Source organism: Sorex araneus, chromosome 2 (genome assembly GCF_027595985.1).
Source record: "Sorex araneus isolate mSorAra2 chromosome 2, mSorAra2.pri, whole genome shotgun sequence".
NCBI classification, from domain to species: Eukaryota; Metazoa; Chordata; class Mammalia; order Eulipotyphla; family Soricidae; genus Sorex; species Sorex araneus.
In genome coordinates this window covers 375196068-375213457 of record NC_073303.1, presented here as the reverse complement: position 1 = coordinate 375213457, position 17390 = coordinate 375196068, and the positions used below count along the sequence as shown (strand labels likewise).

Sequence of the window (17390 nt, the reverse complement as noted above, 5' to 3'; positions counted from 1 at the left end):
TTCCTTCTTCCCTCTCTCCTTCCCTTCCTTCCTTTCTCGTTAACTGAAAATACATGTCTACAGATGTGCAAAACAAGGAAATGTAGAAGCTGTCAGAGAAGGCACTGTGAAATTTCATCATATATGCTGTTAAGCCAACAACATGGCTGTATCTACTGGAAAATATATGTTTATCTATTAGAGTCCATGTCCCTAGAACAGCTGTCAAACCAAATCTTTCGCATGTAACCTTGGCTTTAACATATGCACTGCATGTTGAGGTCAATATTTCTGACCTATCTCTGTTGATCCTCAAAATAGTGCTTTCGTCTCTTAGATGCATTTTTCCAATGCCAGAATTTTCTTGTGACCATCTTAATCTCTGAGTGTTAAAAAAACAAACAAACAAACAAACCCATGTTTCCACAGATTTTTTTTAAATAGCCAAAAGCACAGCAAGAAATATGAAAGCAACCATCTACAGAGACGCCCTAGACCAGACACTTAATTTAGTCACTGACTCTAACCATGGTCAAATAGATATTTGATGAGCAGACGTAGGATCCTAACAGTCATCAGCAAGCATTACCTGGAGTTTCATGAGGGAATTAGGTTTGCAAATGTTCTAGATGATCATTTTTTCAGTTTCCCCAGGAGTGGTCCATACTCCCTGGCAGTTTCTAGCTGGTGTAGATACCGAATTATATACTCTGAAGCATTAGTCTCTCTTTGTTCCCAGTTCAGAAAAGCTACAAAGATGAGTGTTTCCTTTGCAAACAGTTGTCACAGGAAGTTTACATTCTCTGTCAATGTGCCCTTCCCTTTAGGAGTATTAGCATCTGAGACCAAGTACAAGTTTGCATCTTACAAAATACATTTACTTAATGTTTGCAACACACAGTGGGTTGCCAATTATTACCCTCATTCCACACATTAAAAAAAATTAGATTCAGGGCCGGAGTGATAGTCCAGAGGGTAGGGAACTTGCCTTGCACATGGCTAACCAGCTTCAATCCCTAGCACCCCATATAGTCCCCTAAGCACTTCCAGAAGTAATTACTGAGTGCAGAGTCAGGAATAAGCCCTGAGCATCACTGACTATGCCCCAAAACAGAAAAAAATAAAATGAGGTTCAGAGGTCACGCACTTGCCAAGAACTACCCCACTATAAACAAAACCTAGTCTGATAAACTCAAAATTGTGCTTTTTCACCTACCTCACATTACTCCCATAATAACAAGCCCAAGAGATTGCTTCTCAATTTTGTGACATGCAGTTACATTTGAATGCTCCTTTGACATTTCTAATTAAACCTACTTTATTTGGAGGAAATTGCAGTTCCACATACAGTTGTAAGAAATAGGAACGTTGCCCCCATAACTGTTACCCTATTTCCCCCGATGGCAACATCTTCTGTCACTATAGTCACGTTACAGTCAGGACATCGACATCGCCCCAGTCAAGAGACAGGACATGTCCACCTCCACTGGTGTCTCTCTATTGCCTTTTGTCACACATCTATCACCAAAGTCCAATCTCTCCTCTGTGTCCACCACCTCCGATCTCTTCCTCACTGCTACACGATTCTCTAACTTAGCAAGAACATCTAGAGGAAATCATGGAGATGATTCTGCTAAATAAAATAAGTCCAGAAGGGAGACAATTGCAGGATGGAGCACACATATGTGGAACAGGAATGACTAAAGAAAACCAACTGTTAAAAAAACAACAAAACTCACTCAGATTCCATAAAACTTCGAAGGGTAGCAATGGGAAATGGGGAGAGATGAGTAGAGGGGTCTCTGGGGTGATGGGCAGCACTGGGAAGGTGGAGGGGGTGATATAGCTCAGATATGGAGGGTGCGATGTAACCAATATTCCAAAAGTTCTACAGGATAGGAAGCTTACTGATAACTCAATGAGGGGCTAGAGTGACAGCAAGTGGGTAGGGGCATTTGCCTTGCATGCAGCTGACCTGGGTTCCATTCTCAGCATCCCATATAGTTCCCCAAACACTGTCAGGAGTAATTCCTGAGTGCATGAGCCTGTGCATTGCCAGTGTGACCAAAAAAGCAAAAAAAAAATTAATAACTCAACGGAAGGGAGTTATAGGGCTCCCAAGCAGTGCTCGGGGGCCCAGAGGTAACTCCTGGCAAGTCTTGGTCATCAGGCCAGAGGGTTCTATGCTAGAGCCCAAAATGTGATGCCGCTTCAGTTCTCTAGTGTCTGAGCCATCAGGGACCCTCGGCAAGCAATGCCTTGGGGACCACCCGGCAGTGCTAGGGTACCATGAGGCTACCACCACGGAACGCTGGAAATATGGCATGACATGCTGAGGACTGAACCCTAACCCCTGTAGTATCTCTATTGCCAAACAAAACAATTTTCAAAGAAAGAACTAACAGAGGGCTGAGCGAAAGAGAGAGGGAGAGAGAGAGAGAGAGAGAGAGAGAGAGAGAGAGAGAGAGAGAGAGAGAGAAGAGAGATGAGAGATGAGAGAGAGATGAGAGATGAGAGAGAGATGAGAGATGAGAGATGAGAGAGAGAGAATTGAACTGTCCCTGTCACTGTATGTGATCCGCCCCAAGTGGCCAGGGTTGAGCCCTGAGTACAGAGCCAGGAGAACTTCCCGAGAATGCTGGGTAAGGAGCTTCCACCGACTCCCCCATCCACCCTCCAAAAAAGTCAAACATTTCTTCTCTTGTTTCACGTTGGCGTTAGCCCTTCCTTAGTTTTCAAGATGAATTTTTGCTGTTGTCTTTCAGTTACTCTGTAGAATCTGGAGAGTTCGCCATCCTTGCTAATAACCTGCAGTTAGTTAAAGTAGTTTCTCACAGGAAGGAGCATCTTTGTTCACCTTCTCAGCAGCTCCTCTCAAGAGCAAACATTGGAGATTTGACAACATCGCATGTTCGATGTTTTCTTTCACGATTTTGATGTGAAGCCGGAGTATTCAGTAGAGTTCAAATTCCCCACTTCTTCCTCATTAGTTTGTGAGAAATTTTAAAGTTTGACTGTTTACCTTTAAACCCATCATTTTTTTTTACATGTGAACAATCAGGTTTGATGTGCAATGCGATTGATTTATTTTTGCCTATGGTTGCAATTGCAACCTGACACATCAGTTTCTTGCTCCTTGATGAGCAGATTTTGCATCCTTGTCAGAAATGTGTCACTGGCTGGACAGGTAGGCTGGGGGGAAGGCATTCGTTTTGCACACAACACTCCTGGCTCCCACTTGTGGTGCTCCAGCACCACCGGGAGTGATCCCTGCACGCAGAGCCAGGAGGAAGCCCTGAGCATAACTCCACTTATCAATTTGTCCAGGTCTTTCTTTTAACTCAAACGTTTTTCTGACTCTGATCTGAAAACTCCACTGACACAGCAACTCTTTTGCCTGTGTGAGCGGCGTCGCTCTGGGCTGCGGCTGACTATGAGTTCTGGGGACTAAATGTTGTGGAGGACTATTATTTAAGATTGCTTTTTAGAATAAATCTCTTCACATATCACCTCCAGAGTTTCGCTGGCCTCTTCCAGCGGTGTCCTCTCAGATGTCAGCCATGTCCACTGCCATTTGTCCTAATAGAAGCGGACACCAAATGGTTTCCACAGAAAGAAGTCTGTTATGGAGAAGTCTATTACACTTTTTTATTACTTCAAACTATAAATAAGAGGCTGGAGAAGCAGGTTCAAGACAAAGCAACTGTCAGTGACGCCTTTTATCATTAAGGTTTCTCCAGGGGACCGTTGCACTTGGCTTCTGCTGGGCCCATGGCAAACAACTACATACACACCCAGACACAGCCCCCCTAGTAAGCCCCCACCCCAGACATCAGACCTGTCCCAGGACTCACCAACCCTACTTTCCTTCTTGTGTTTGAGCAGCAGAAGACATGGAGCGGAAGGTGGGGGTTGGGGGGAACTGTTAGCTTGCATTTGTTTTCTTTGGCTACAATCCACCCAAACGATTCTAGAATAAATGAAGTCTATTTTGCTCCAGGAAAAAAAAACTTTCTAATAAAGTTGTTTTATCACTATGACAAAGAAAGGAAGATGTTTTATCACATGACCCCAGGACACCCCCGAACTGCTTAGAATATACCTTCATAAGTTGCTAAAGAAATCAATAGGAATGCGGATGCACCATTTAGTTTTTCCATGCAGCCTTCAACTCCTCTTGCAAATATTAAAAATGTCCTCATGCAATCAGTATTATGGACACTGAGGATAGCAAAATGTGCCTCACATTAGAGAATGTAACCCTGCCGTCTGGAAAATTGGAAGAACTGGTCACAGTTGATATTTGAAGAGGAAACTGGGTAATTTTTCAGAACTGAAGATGTCATTAAATCAAGATACACTGAAGTCCTTAAAAGAATCACAAACATGAAAACCAATTTTACATACAAAGTTCCTGAAACCAGAAAAAGGAGACATTCAAGCCGCCAGAGGAAAAAGACGAATCCTTTTCAGATACCAACAATAAAACTGACAGCTGAATTCTGAAAGCAAATAACTCTAGGTATAAGACGGCTTCTCCTTGCTGCTGGAAAAAAATTGTACGTAAGTGATTCTCCATCATCGAAAGCCACTCTTTCCCCGCGTGTCTTTCCAGAAGACTAAGTTCACCCCTGCTCAATCTCCTGGTCAACCCTTGCTTTACAATTCATTCTACACACCCAAGAATCAGGGTGTCGGTGAGTGGAGAGTGAACACTGACCCCTCTAGTAAACACAAGGGTGACTTGCTCAGGATTCTACCATGATGCCAGCTCCCTCGACATTCCAATGGTGCCAGCTACTCGATGTTCCACAGTTATCCACACTGTTATTGGGGGACGATATTTCTTCTGCATGCAAATCTTAGCCAGCCATATTTCTCTATGGCTTCTCAGCCTGATGGTCACTTTCTCATAAGCCGTCGCTGTGCCTGCTATCTATATGAATCAGTAGGTCGCTAGTCTATCACCCTTTCATCACTGCCCTAAATAAAATAGAAAACAAAGAACAAGAGAACAGCTGCTCCCTCCAGAAATGAGTATTGCACTGTAGCATCCGCCCTGACCCCTTTTGCCATAAACCCAGACCCATGAAGAATATATAATTGACTCTGACCTATATAGATTTTTGCTCTTTAATGAATTCTGAATCTCTGAAGCTCCAGTAAGGAAAACTGCTGGAGCATCTTGCAGAACTCACTGAGTCTTCAATTAAGAAAAATTTAAAAGCCATGGTTTTCTAATTACTTAGATTAGAATACACAAATTAGAAGAAGGAAGACTTCCGGGAGGGCCCACATGGCTGGTAGAAGTACCAGTCAGGCATGAAGAGTTGACAGAAAGAAAGATCCAGCCATTTAGGAAGTTAAAGTTGTGTCACAGCGTCGCTTTAGAAGTAAATTCCCTGTCCCTCAAGGAAGGTTTACTTTGTCCCTTTTGTGTTCAGATTATAAAGCATGATCAACCACCAGCAAAGTGGTATTATGTGCCTGATTTATTGAATGACTGTATTTCAGGAATGCCAACTCAGAGCTCTCAGCACCAGCAATAATTTCTCGAGAGTTATTGACAGTCTGAAATGCCACACTTTTCCTGTACTTCCCCCTGAAACATCCCCATTGCAACTGCAACAAGTATCGAGTTTGAAACTGCCCAGGAAACTTCCAAAGCATGTCTGTGCTGGTGTGTCAGTCAGATGAATTCAGAGAGAGCCCAGGTCCTGAGGTGACTCTCTGGAGACACAGCTGACAACTACCATACAGATATGCTCCAGGAAATAAGGAGTTTGCCTCGCATGCAACCATCACTCCTTGAACCCCACCAAGGCACTGGCTTCCCCCACAGTGCTCAGGGTAACCCCAAAGCCCAGAGCCAAGAACAGGCCTAGGGCATCTCTGGTTGTGGCCCCCAACCTCAAAACTAAATAAATAATAGGACAAGTTTGGTGATCATTTAACAAAATAGCAGGGAGCAACAAGATACGTTAAGTAACCTTTGACGTTTTAGACAGTTGACATGTTTTAAATGTATGAGAGATGATGTCTCCTACATTAACTTGATCGCTTACAGTTAAACTCAGCATCGTGATTTGGTGCCAGGTGTATTTTTGTCTAGACGTTAGCTACTATGTAAAGATTCCAAAATGTGTTGCAGGAAAGGGACTTTTTACGACAGCCCTGGGTCCGCTGAGCTTGCAGGAAAATGGATTCCAACTCCTTACTAAGTTAAGTAAATGGCATATTTTTCAAGCAAGTTCAAACATGTCAAAGACATTCTTTCATACTTCATATTGAATACTATGTGAGAAAGTTTACTTAGAGGTATCTAAATAAGGATATAGGCTTTTCTCAAAATTGATAGCATCCTCTAAAACATGTGGTTTGTGAAAGATACCGGAAAAGAATTTTAGACTACCATCAAATGTTTTTCAAAGTGAAGACAAATGTGAACAAAAGCTTAACTCCCAAAGATGATTTTTGAACCTTTATTTAAGATTGGAGTACATGTGCTGATATACAATCAGAAAGGATAACAATGTATTTGGGTACCAGCATGTCACACAGCAACACATACATACTCTCATATATACAATATGTTACACGTCAAATATATACAAATATGAACACAGAAATATGCACACACAGTAAATTATCACTCATTAATAATGCCACTGGGCTCTCAGAAACTGTAACTTTAAGTTAGAAGAAGTAGAGCAAGAGCAGGTTAAAGCGCGTCCTCAGATAATGCCATTTCCTTCAAGGTCATTACATCAGAACGTTGAGATGAAACTGTTCTGAAGCTCATTTTACAAAATGCCTACATACATATGCACATGCTCATACACACACATGCACGCACACACACATTCTGCAGTATGATGTATGGTCAGAAGAAAGCAACTTCATATTTATAAACAAGAGTATAGATTAAAATAAACAAAATGGGACTATATGCCTACTTATATGTGTATACAAAGACTCACAAATAAAAATAGGCATATAATCAAGCATAGAAGTGACATTAAGAAGAGAGAACCTCATCTGACTCTGTGATTTCAGTTTCTGCCCTTGATCCTAGGACACAGCCCTCTGACTGTGGCAGGGATTTACCAGATCTCTACAAACATCTACTCTATTTTACTACATTCTAGAAATCTACCTAGGTAACACCCACTGAATTTTGGAAACTGTTATCGCTCCTTAGAGTTAGAGGTAATAGATTTAAAAAAATAATCAAAGATCACGGGGGCAAAGAGATAGTGCAGGGGTTAAAGCACTGGCCTTGCGTGCAGTTACACGGGGTGCACGGCAGACCCTACGGTGCCTTAAGCCCCTCCACAGGTGATCCTGGAGCACAGAACCAGACAAAAGCTCTGGGCGCCACTGGATATGGCCCGGAAATAAAATTAAATAAAACTAGAAAGCGGTTATCTGTTAATATATTATCATTTTAATTCCAGTACCTTGTAGCTGGACTGGAGTGATAGCACAGCAGGTAGGGTGTTTGCCTTGCACATGGCCAACCCGAGTTCAATTCCTCCATCCCTCTCGGAGAGCCTGGCAAGCTACCGACAGTATCCTACCCGCATGGCAGAGCCTGGCAAGCTTCCCATGGCGTATTCGATATGCCAAAAACAGTCACAACAAGTCTCACAATGGAGACCTTACTGGTGCCCGCTCGAGCAAATCTATGAACAATGGGACAATGCTACAGTGCTATTGTGCTAACTACTGTTGTTGTATTATTATATTAATATATTATTATTATCTTAGATCACACAATGACAATGAAACTACACCAAGGAAAAATGGCCTGAAGAAATGACTGTAAAGTACCTCCTTGGGGTGACTTCGGTTCTCTCGACAGCCCCGTTTTTGCCCGTTTCACTGAGATGCTGCTGAAGAATAACACCGGATGCTCACAAGGTGACCCGCGCAGCGCTCTGAGAGTATGTATTGTGAAATGATCACAGCTGGTTCTGTTCACACCTCTCCAGCCTCACACAGTCACATTTATTTTTCTTGTGAGAACTTTTCAGATCTATCGGAGTGAGTACCTCGTGGCTGCCATTCTCCCCTTCCTCCACCTCCCACCCACCAAAGTACTTCTTCGATATAAATACCTAACATCAGTGAGGGAGGTTAGCTTTCCAGGAAGGCAGCAATTAGAGAGAGCGCAGTTACTCTGAGTACATGCTTCCTGTCCACATACTCTGCAAAGCAGAAGCTCATGTTCAGTAGATTTCACTTGGAACTTGAAGTAATAAAACCTAGATTTGCTCATCCGCAGTCAAAGACACAAATCTACTCAGTCTCCCTAACCCTGGTTGCCTCACTTTCTTTGAATTTAATTTATTCATAAAGTAAGGGTAAAAATTAAATAACAAGAGCATACTGGGAGAATTTTATAATGTAATATATGGAAAAATGCATTATAAACTATGAAATGTATGGCATGCCATAGAACATAATTCTGTAACTATTAAGGAGTCTTAAATTAAAGGCATGCTCATTCACCCACCATTTCACTTTTATTTTTAACTTTTTTATTGAATCACTGTGAGAAGGACCATTACAAAGCTGTTCACTGTTGGACTTCAGTCATGCAGTATTCCATCACCCATCCTTCCACCAGTGGACATTTCCTAACACCAGTGTCCCCAGGTTCCCAGTCATGTCCCCCACCCCCCCACCCCCTGCCTGCCTCTAGGCAGACGCTTTTCTCCCTCCCTTCCTTGGCCCCTCTTACCCCCCTCCCCTGCTTGTCCCCCCCACCTCTCCCTCTATCCCCTTCTGGGCATTGTGATTTGCAATACTGATACTGAAAGTTTATCAAGAATACCTCTTACCTATAGCACAGCAGTTAGGCGTTCGCCTTTCACACAGCCGACCTGAGTTCGATTCCTCCGCCCCTCTTGGAGAGCCCGGCAAGCTACCGAGAGTATCAAGCTTGCGCAGCAGAGCCTGGCAAGCTACCCGTGCGTATTGGGTATGCCAAAAACAGTAACAATAAGTCTCTCAATGATAGACGTTACTGGTGCCCGCTCGAACAAATCAATGAGCAACGGGATGACAGTGACCTCTTACCTACTTCTAACTCTCAGATTTTGTCCAGCGTGATCATTCCCAGCTATTATTATCATTCTGGTCTCTTCTCTTCTCTTACCTGCCCTCAGCCCCCACACACTTGCGGTTAGTCTAACCATTGACCAGTCCTCATTTCACTCTTAACTCAAACGATTACCAAACTTTTGCCGTGAGTATAGTAAAGTAGCAAGCAAAAAGCTTTGGCCACCTTCAAAGATTACAACAATGCACTGACTATTATGACACGAAATGACACAAAAACAAAACACCGTTTTTTTTCATTACATACATTTGTTTTCTGTTAATAACAAAATATCTGTCCTTATCTTGTCAAATTTGGCAGGTGCAATGTCACTAAGAAACAGTATCACAGTATAAAAGTGAATTGCTCACAAGGTAATCCTACCCATATCTTAAAATAAAACTCGCGGAGGTTTATACAAAAAGTTGATGGCATGTTCCCTACTTGAAACTCTCCAGCACTCTGAACAAACTTGACAGAGCTTGAAGAAAAAAAATCCAATTCTGTGAGAAAAATGAGGTGAAAGCCAGTAAACAGGATAAAAATCTAATGGTACACTGTGGTCAAGTACATTGTCTTATTTGATAGAAATTACTTATCTTAAAACTAGTCCTTCAAAATCTGGAGATTATCTGTTGGGTGTGATATACCATATCTTTTAGACTTTGTATTGCGTATCTTCGGCATATTCTAAACTGAAATGGAAGTATATAGAAAAGGGAAAAAAAGATGAAGACTTACTAGCATTCCACAATAGTTACATGGTGTATTTTAAGTCAACTGTACAGCAAATAAATATCAAAAGGATGGCATCTATTTTGAATACACAGGCTGAGGATTAAACTATGTCCTTCATGTTGCTTTATCCTGATCCAAAAGATCAGCCATCCTTGAGTATTTTCAAAATAATTGAAGGAAACTTGGAATGTAAATCTTTTTGACCAGTCTATGATTATCTCCTCAAAATTTCCTTCGGTCGGCTAAAAGATTACCCTAAATGCTCAGTGTAATCTTTGCTCCCTGAGTGAAGGAAATACTATATTTTATGGTTCCCCTTGCCAGCTATCATGTGTAAATCTATCAAGATAAAAGCTGAGATGTGAACTTTGCATCTCATGCTGACTAAGAACATCTGCCTCCCGGGCATTCCATAGGTATCGCCAATTAATATCAAAACCCAGCAAGATGGGGCCTTGTTAGAGTTTGACTTACTTTTATTTCCTTCGCTTTTTGGTTTAAAGTTTTGAAAATTCAAAGAACATTAGGCTCATCCATATTCATACTGAGGGAATTTTTTAAAAGGGAAAAATAGTTCACTAATGTAGGTAAATTTCTAAAAATAACTGACGCGAAGTTGTAAATAAATTAATATAGAAGGACTGAACAGCAGGCATAGAAAATATCTTTCTATTTTAAGGTTCTAAGATACCTATAAAAATATGCATAGGCAATTACTGAAAGTAGTGACATATATACTAAGTTTTAAACATTTATACATATGTCAATCATGAATAAATATCTAAAGATAAAATAAAAATTCAAGTACTTTTCATACATTCTCGAACCTATATTTAATGAGTAAGAAGTAAATAAAAGCAATATCCCAGCTACAGAATATTCTAGAATAAAGAAAGACTTAGAGAAAACCATTACAAGCTTCCATATCTTACTTAACTCCATAACTTGAGAATTTCTATCTCAAGTGACCTTAAAAGCCCTTTGAACTTCTGAATGTTACCTGTATATCTTATCTAAAAGATGGAAAGATGCCTGCTCCATTTAATACTTGGCAACCTGGCAATTCTACTTATATGAGATTTCATTTCTCTTCACAAAAACAGTATCTGGAGAAAAATTTAAACATTGAAAAGGGCCCAAACTATACAAATTCATTTTCAAATTTCCCATTTATACCTATAAGTGATCATTAACAAAGCAGAAAACTTTCATAAATCCCTTTCATCAAAGCCTACTCTCTTCCATAATCAGACAATGTAAAGGGCAGGAAAACTTAGTTTTACAGGAAGATCAATAACCAAGCCAGGTAGGGAGGTGTCTCAAGATTTTCATCAAAGGAGAAAATAAATCCAGAGTAAATTACTGAAGCAAACGGACACCATTGAAAAGAGAAAATCGTGGGTGGAAATTCAGCTCAGGAAGTTGGTGCTTATCAAACATTATATGTCTCTCTACATTTCCCTGCACCGTGGCAGTCAGACGGGGCCAAAGTAACTGTTGCTGGTCTAATGTACTATGAGTCACAGTGATTAGGAGGTATTTATTATCTTTTATCAATACTTTGACTTACCATTGGATTAAACACTGTAAATTTAGGAGAACAGTTTTGCACCACTATATGTCTGAGCCTCACTGCACTTGCAAATGACTTTTAATAAACATGCTTAGTAAAACATGCTTTTGAAAATACATGTGCACACACATACACACACACGGACACACTTCCAATACACCAGAAGTGCTCTCTGGTCCTATGATTATATATATTTTTTTTGGTTGAAGTGCAAAGATCCTCCTATCAAGCTTGTCAAACGTGTGGAGGGGAAAGCCAGGACAGAGAAGGGATCACCATGCCAAAGAGACCTGGAAATGATTACTCTGAACAAGAACTGAATGCTGAAATTAGGTACGGGGATGAGCATTACTTTTTGGTACCTGTATTGCAAACTATAATGTCCAAAACAAAAGAGCGAGAGACAGAGACAGAGACAGAGAAGAAAAGTGCCTGTCATAGAGACAAGCTGGGGTCAGGGTGGCAGGAGGAAAACTGGGGACATTGGTGGTGGAAAATGTACACTGGTGAAGGGACGGGTGGTGGGGTGATGGAGCATTGTATGACTGAAACCCAATCATGAACAACTTTGTAACTCATCTCACAGTGATTTTATATATATATGCGTATATATATGTATACATACATATATATAAACCTACCCTGAGACAGTCCATTGATATTTACAGATACCAATGTTGATAATCCCCCACCTCACTTAGAATAAGAAACCGTGGGGGTCAGGGGGTGGAAAGGATGATTTGTACGCAACGTGAACATGATGAATGTGATGATGTAATCTGTTTAGTACAGTGATGTCCTGAATCAGAATTCCTTGGAAACAATGCGAGAGAACTAGAGCCAAGTCAGTCTCAAGTGAGTCAAACTGTCGTCAACTGTACACTCAGCTGGGTAGACGCTGCTGATGCCGATGGTTTTCCATACTGCTAACTTCCTATTTGCTCTGAAATAGAGCCCATAAGCCAGAAATGAGTTTATTAATGATTTCAGAGAGCGGGTGCTTAGTTCATCAGCAAACCAAGAACAAATTGGTTACCTCGCAATATATGTCTTGTGACTAAGCCTACCGTCAATGAGAAGAAAATAAATAATCTAGTCTAAGAGGGAAATAATACAGCCTTTTTCTTTATTTTTATTAGTGTTTTCAGTTATCTTTAAAAAAAATTACTGGCCACCATGATTCCTTGTGCGTTCTTATATCAGTCAGAAAACAAAAAATAAGCTGTTACAAGGACTTTGAAATCCTGCAAAAAAATTATATTTTGTGACGTATTAGGATTTCAATTTGAAGACATAAATTTAACGGTGCAACATGCTATCAATGATTTAAAACTTTAAAATTTTAATTACATAATAAACATGTCTCAAGGGCAAGAGAAAAATTCAGGGGAAAATGATTCTATATATTCTTTAAAAATATTCTCTAAAACAAAAAAGTTATTGAGTCAAATTTCAAAACAAACAAAAGAAGTTTAACAGTTCTGTCCAAATTATTGGCAATTTTTTTTTTAAATGTGGTTTCCAACTGCCAGTCTGACAACTGGTGCTGACTGGCATGTCTGAAAGGCTGCAAACAACTGGCCTACCCTATAGAGTATTCTGTGTGGGCCTGGAGACCCCTGGATAAACAGGAACATAGTCCTCAGGGACTCCAAAGTTGAAATCCACAGCTGAGGGATCTGCCCTCAATTTAATAGTCACTAACTTCCCTAAAAAGGCACACGGTGAAGTCCCATTCAACCACTTCCACCCAAAGTTCCTTTGAAGATACTTCTCTAGGGCTCACCCACAGCCATGAAGCAGGAAATGCTCATTTGTGTGGATTGAAGAGAAGTACAATAGAAAGTCTCAGCACATATTTCCATGTCCTGACAATGTAAATATAACTGACTTCATACCCAGGCTTCACTTCCGCCCAGACCATTCTAAAACTTGGTTTTTGAAAGCATGAGTTCTGAGCATAATGCATCAAATATCTGTGCATCCTACATCAGAACTACTTCCAATCTGAAATTGTTTTTGAACACACACCCTGGATGTTTTGAATTAAAAATACCTCATTTGGAAACCAGTCCATAGTTTTGATCCCATAAAGTTAGAAATATGTGTTACTCGGAAAACAAAATGTTTCAAAATTTCTAAGGTTTGAAGGCATGACCCTACATTTTCATCCTCAAAGTGCACAATCTGTGCGGGGTGTTTACTAGCTTTCAGGACCCATCTAAAACTTGTTCCACTGATCCTGCGGGGTCAACTTTTGTCATTTTAATTCAGGATACTGGGATATTCCATGTAGGAAAGTCTTCCCTAACAAATATTATTCTTCCCAACAGCCAAGGTTCACTTAGCTCAGTATTTCGACTTAATGTTTCAAGAAAGTCAAACTCTTTCAACGGCAAACTGACATCTCAAGCAGAAAGGGAAGACAAAGGCAATTAATTAATGGTTCCGGGGACGCGTTTAGAGTTTTCCCGGGGGTCTGTGTCTTACAAAGGCAGAGCTCTCAACTGCTCAACTGCGGGGGGTGCTGGCGGGGGAAGCATTCTTGAAAATTCTCTGTACAACCTTGGGGTAGGGGTGGGGGTGGGGGAGACGAGCTCTAAAAGGACTTTCCGAAGGCCTTTCCTGCCCCTCAGCGTCGGTGCCTGCCAACGCCTGCGCTTTCCTGGGATGCCAACCTAGAGCCAGGCTGCCTGTCCTGTTCCCGTGGCAAGAAATCCTGGAAAGCCCGTGCAGGGAGGAGCCGGCTCCTGGGGTCCCTGGGCTCCCTCCCTGCTCCCCTGCACATTCGCGCTGACTCGGTGGCCCCTTAACACACGCGGTCGCGCGGGGCCGGGGCCTTTCCATCACCCGCGCTCTGACGACGTGGCGTGTGTGTGTGTGGGGGGGGGGGTGCACCACGATGTCCAAAACTGCACGGGGCAGTGAGTGGCCACCAGCAGGAACCCCGGGATGGGGTGTCGGGTCGCAAGCGCCTAGAGGTCAAGTTCCCAGAGCCTCGCGGCCAGTGGGGCGCGCGGGGGGCATCCCAGGGTCCCCGTCCCGCAGCCAGAGGCCACCGGGCTCCGGACACCCGCAGCCCCTCGCGTGGGCTGTCCCGGCGTTAAGAGCCGCTGTCCTCCTCCGTCCGCGAGCAGCCCCGAGAGCTGCGTGCGTGTGCGTGTGCGTGCGCGTGTGCCGGGGGCGCGGGCCGTCTGCACCCACTGCTCAGAGGGCGGGGGCGGGGGGCTGCTGTCCCCCTCCTTATCCACATCCAAGTTGTCTGGGGGGACGCCTGCGTCCTTGGTGCCTGGCTCTGCCATCTCAAGTGAAGCCGGCAGAGGCAGCGGCATGCAAGGCAAGACAGCCTGTTCCCTGGCCCCCGGCGCCAGCGCGCACCGACTCCCCACAAAGCGACTGGGGGTGCGGGGGCTGTGGGGGGGGCTCCCTCCTCCAAGGCACACTCTCCTCCCAGATTCCGCTCTTCCGTTTTCTCCGGATGCATTTACTACTTCTTTCTCCTTTTATTTATTCATTTTTTTTTTATTGAATCACTGATAGTTGCAAAGCTTTCATGTTTGAGTTTCCGTCTCACCGTGATGGACCACCCATCCCTCCACCAGTGCACATTCTCCGCCACCAATATCCCCAGTATGCGCCCCCCCACCCCCTTCCAGCCCTCCCCTACCTCCATAGCAGACAATTTGCCCCATACTCTCTTCTTTGGGGCATTTGGGTCTGCAGTACAGATACGGAGAGGTTATCGTGTTTGGCCCTTGGGAAAGTTATCAGTGTCCCACCTCCTCATCCCCGGCCCCAGCCTCCCGGGGGGGGGGGGGGAGCATCCATCCCGCTGAAAACCTGGAACCTTCCCGGTGCCCCTCGATCGCCCCCCCCACCTCCCACCTCCGGAGGAGCTTCGCGGCGATGCTAAATTGGCGGACACGAGGGGGCAAGCCCCGAGGACCCTGGGGAAGGTTCACACCTTCGCCCCCAGATCGTGGTGCAGGGCCAGTCAGCCCGGTAGGGGCCCCCCTAGGCCACGCACTCCTCGGAGCCCCTCTGCGCGCGCCGTTTGCTCGGTCCCCTTGGACCCCAGGTCCGCGGGATGTGGCAGCTAAGGGGGGGGTCTGTGAGCCGCCCCGCCAGCACAGAGCCCGGGCCCTCCAGGACTGCCCACGCGTCCTTTCGCCTCGTCGTCTGGTCACTGGAGAAGTTGCGAACACTGGGGGGAGGGGGGCTGGCGGGGACCGGGGGTACGCGACTCCTCTCCCAAGTCCGGCGGAGAATCTTTCTAGAAAGCAAACTCGGAAGCGGTCCCCATCAACTTTGCAGAGCGAGCACACACCTGCCTGCACGCGGCCGCGGGGACACCTGTCCGGGCGCATCCCGGGCCCGGTCCGCCAACGCCGGCCCGGGCGCGCGGCATCCTGTGGGCACCGGGTGGCATCTGGGTGGGCCGGGGGCTGGCGAGGAAACGGGACCCCCGAGAGGTGATTCTAGCAGCACCCCCAAAATATCCCCCCGTGCGGCGCCCTGAGCGCCGGGCCCCTGATCGGCGCGCTCCGCGGAGACCTTGGGGCGCGCTCCGTCTAGACCTCCCCGCCCTCGTCCCCACTCGGGGCGCCTTCGTCTGGGCGCGACCATCTCCGTCCGTGCGTCCGCCTGGGTCCCCGGCCAGCGGGAAGCACGCGGAGGGGGAGCCGGCCGGGTCTGCTGCATCACCACCCCCCGCACCCCCCAAGCAGGTGCCGGGCGTCCCCGGCCCGAGCGACCCACGGCAACCACCACCCCCAGCCCAGCGAGCGCGCCGGGGTGCGGGGGCCCCGGGGCGCCCCGATCGCCCGCGCCCCCGCAGCCCGGGGTCCGGCCACTCACCCCGAGCTTCCTGCTGCGGATCCGCACGTAGCCCTGCTTGACGATGTCGTTAAAGTTGGAGGCCATGGCCGGGCGCGGGGCCGCTCCGAGCCGCTCCGAGCCGCCGCCGCCGCCGCCGCCGGGGACGCGGGCAGGGACGGGCGCCGCGCGCGGGTCTCAGCGCTGCCCCGCGCCCCCCTCCGCGCGCCCGCGCCCCGCGCCGCGCCGGCCGGCCCCGAGCTCGGGGGAGGGGAGCGGGGGGCGGGCCGAGCGGGGCTCCCCGACGCGCGCTCCCCGCCCCCCGCCGCCGCCGCCCGCCGACCCGGGGGACGGCGCGGGGGGCTCCGGGCCCGGCACACGCGCCCCCCGGCCGGCCCCTGCCCCGTGGGCAAGTGCGGGGCGACGCCGCGCCGCTCCCCGGCACACAAAGAGGCCGACGGTGCGCATGTGTCTGCGCCCCGCGCGGCCCCCCCAGGCCCCCCGGCGGCCGCGGGCACCCGGCCCCGGGCTCGGCTCCCGCTTCACCCAGACAGACGCCCCCGAGACGCCGCCGCGGCCTCCCGCCGCCCGGGCACCGGCGCAGGGCAGATGCAACGCCCGGCCCTTCCCGATGGGGCAGCAAAAACGGGCATGGAGATGTGCAACTCGGGGACACACGTACACACGCACGGATACACGCACACGCACACTCACACGCGCACACACACACACAAGCACGCGCGCGCGCGCACACACACTCACCACACACACACAAGCACGCACAACTTTGTCCGACCCGTGTCCAATGCAACGCCCAGCTCTTCCCGGTGGTGGAGCAAAAACAGGCTTGGAAATGTGCAACTCGGGGACACACACACACACACACGCATACACACACACGCGCGCGCGCACGCACAACTTTGTCCGCCCGGTGTCGGAACGCCCGGCTTGTTGGAGACTGGGCTGGTGCTCTGTAGGAAAGAAAGTGTCATTGAAAAATAAATTCCATCATCCCCAAAAGGTTCCAGGGAGGACCGATGGATTGAACGTTGGCGACAGCAGTGCATGGATTATTTGATCCAGGCCACGGGCCTTACTATCCAGTACTAAGGATGTTTCTAATAACCGGCTCTGTGGGGGTGTGGAGGGTGAAACTGGGATGCCTGGAGGAGTCTGGCG

General features: G+C 46.4%; 1 protein-coding gene across 1 annotated transcript in view; it reads right to left on the bottom strand.

Moving 5' to 3' along the window:
- The window catches only part of DOK6 (docking protein 6), a 435375-nt gene extending 418940 nt beyond the window's left edge, over window positions 1-16435 (bottom strand). The window contains exon 1 of the mRNA XM_055129136.1: window positions 16254-16435. Within this exon, the coding sequence (XP_054985111.1) occupies window positions 16254-16319 (66 nt within the window). The 5' untranslated portion in view covers window positions 16320-16435. The remainder of the gene's footprint in view (window positions 1-16253) is intronic.
- Window positions 16436-17390: the final 955 nt, after the last annotated feature.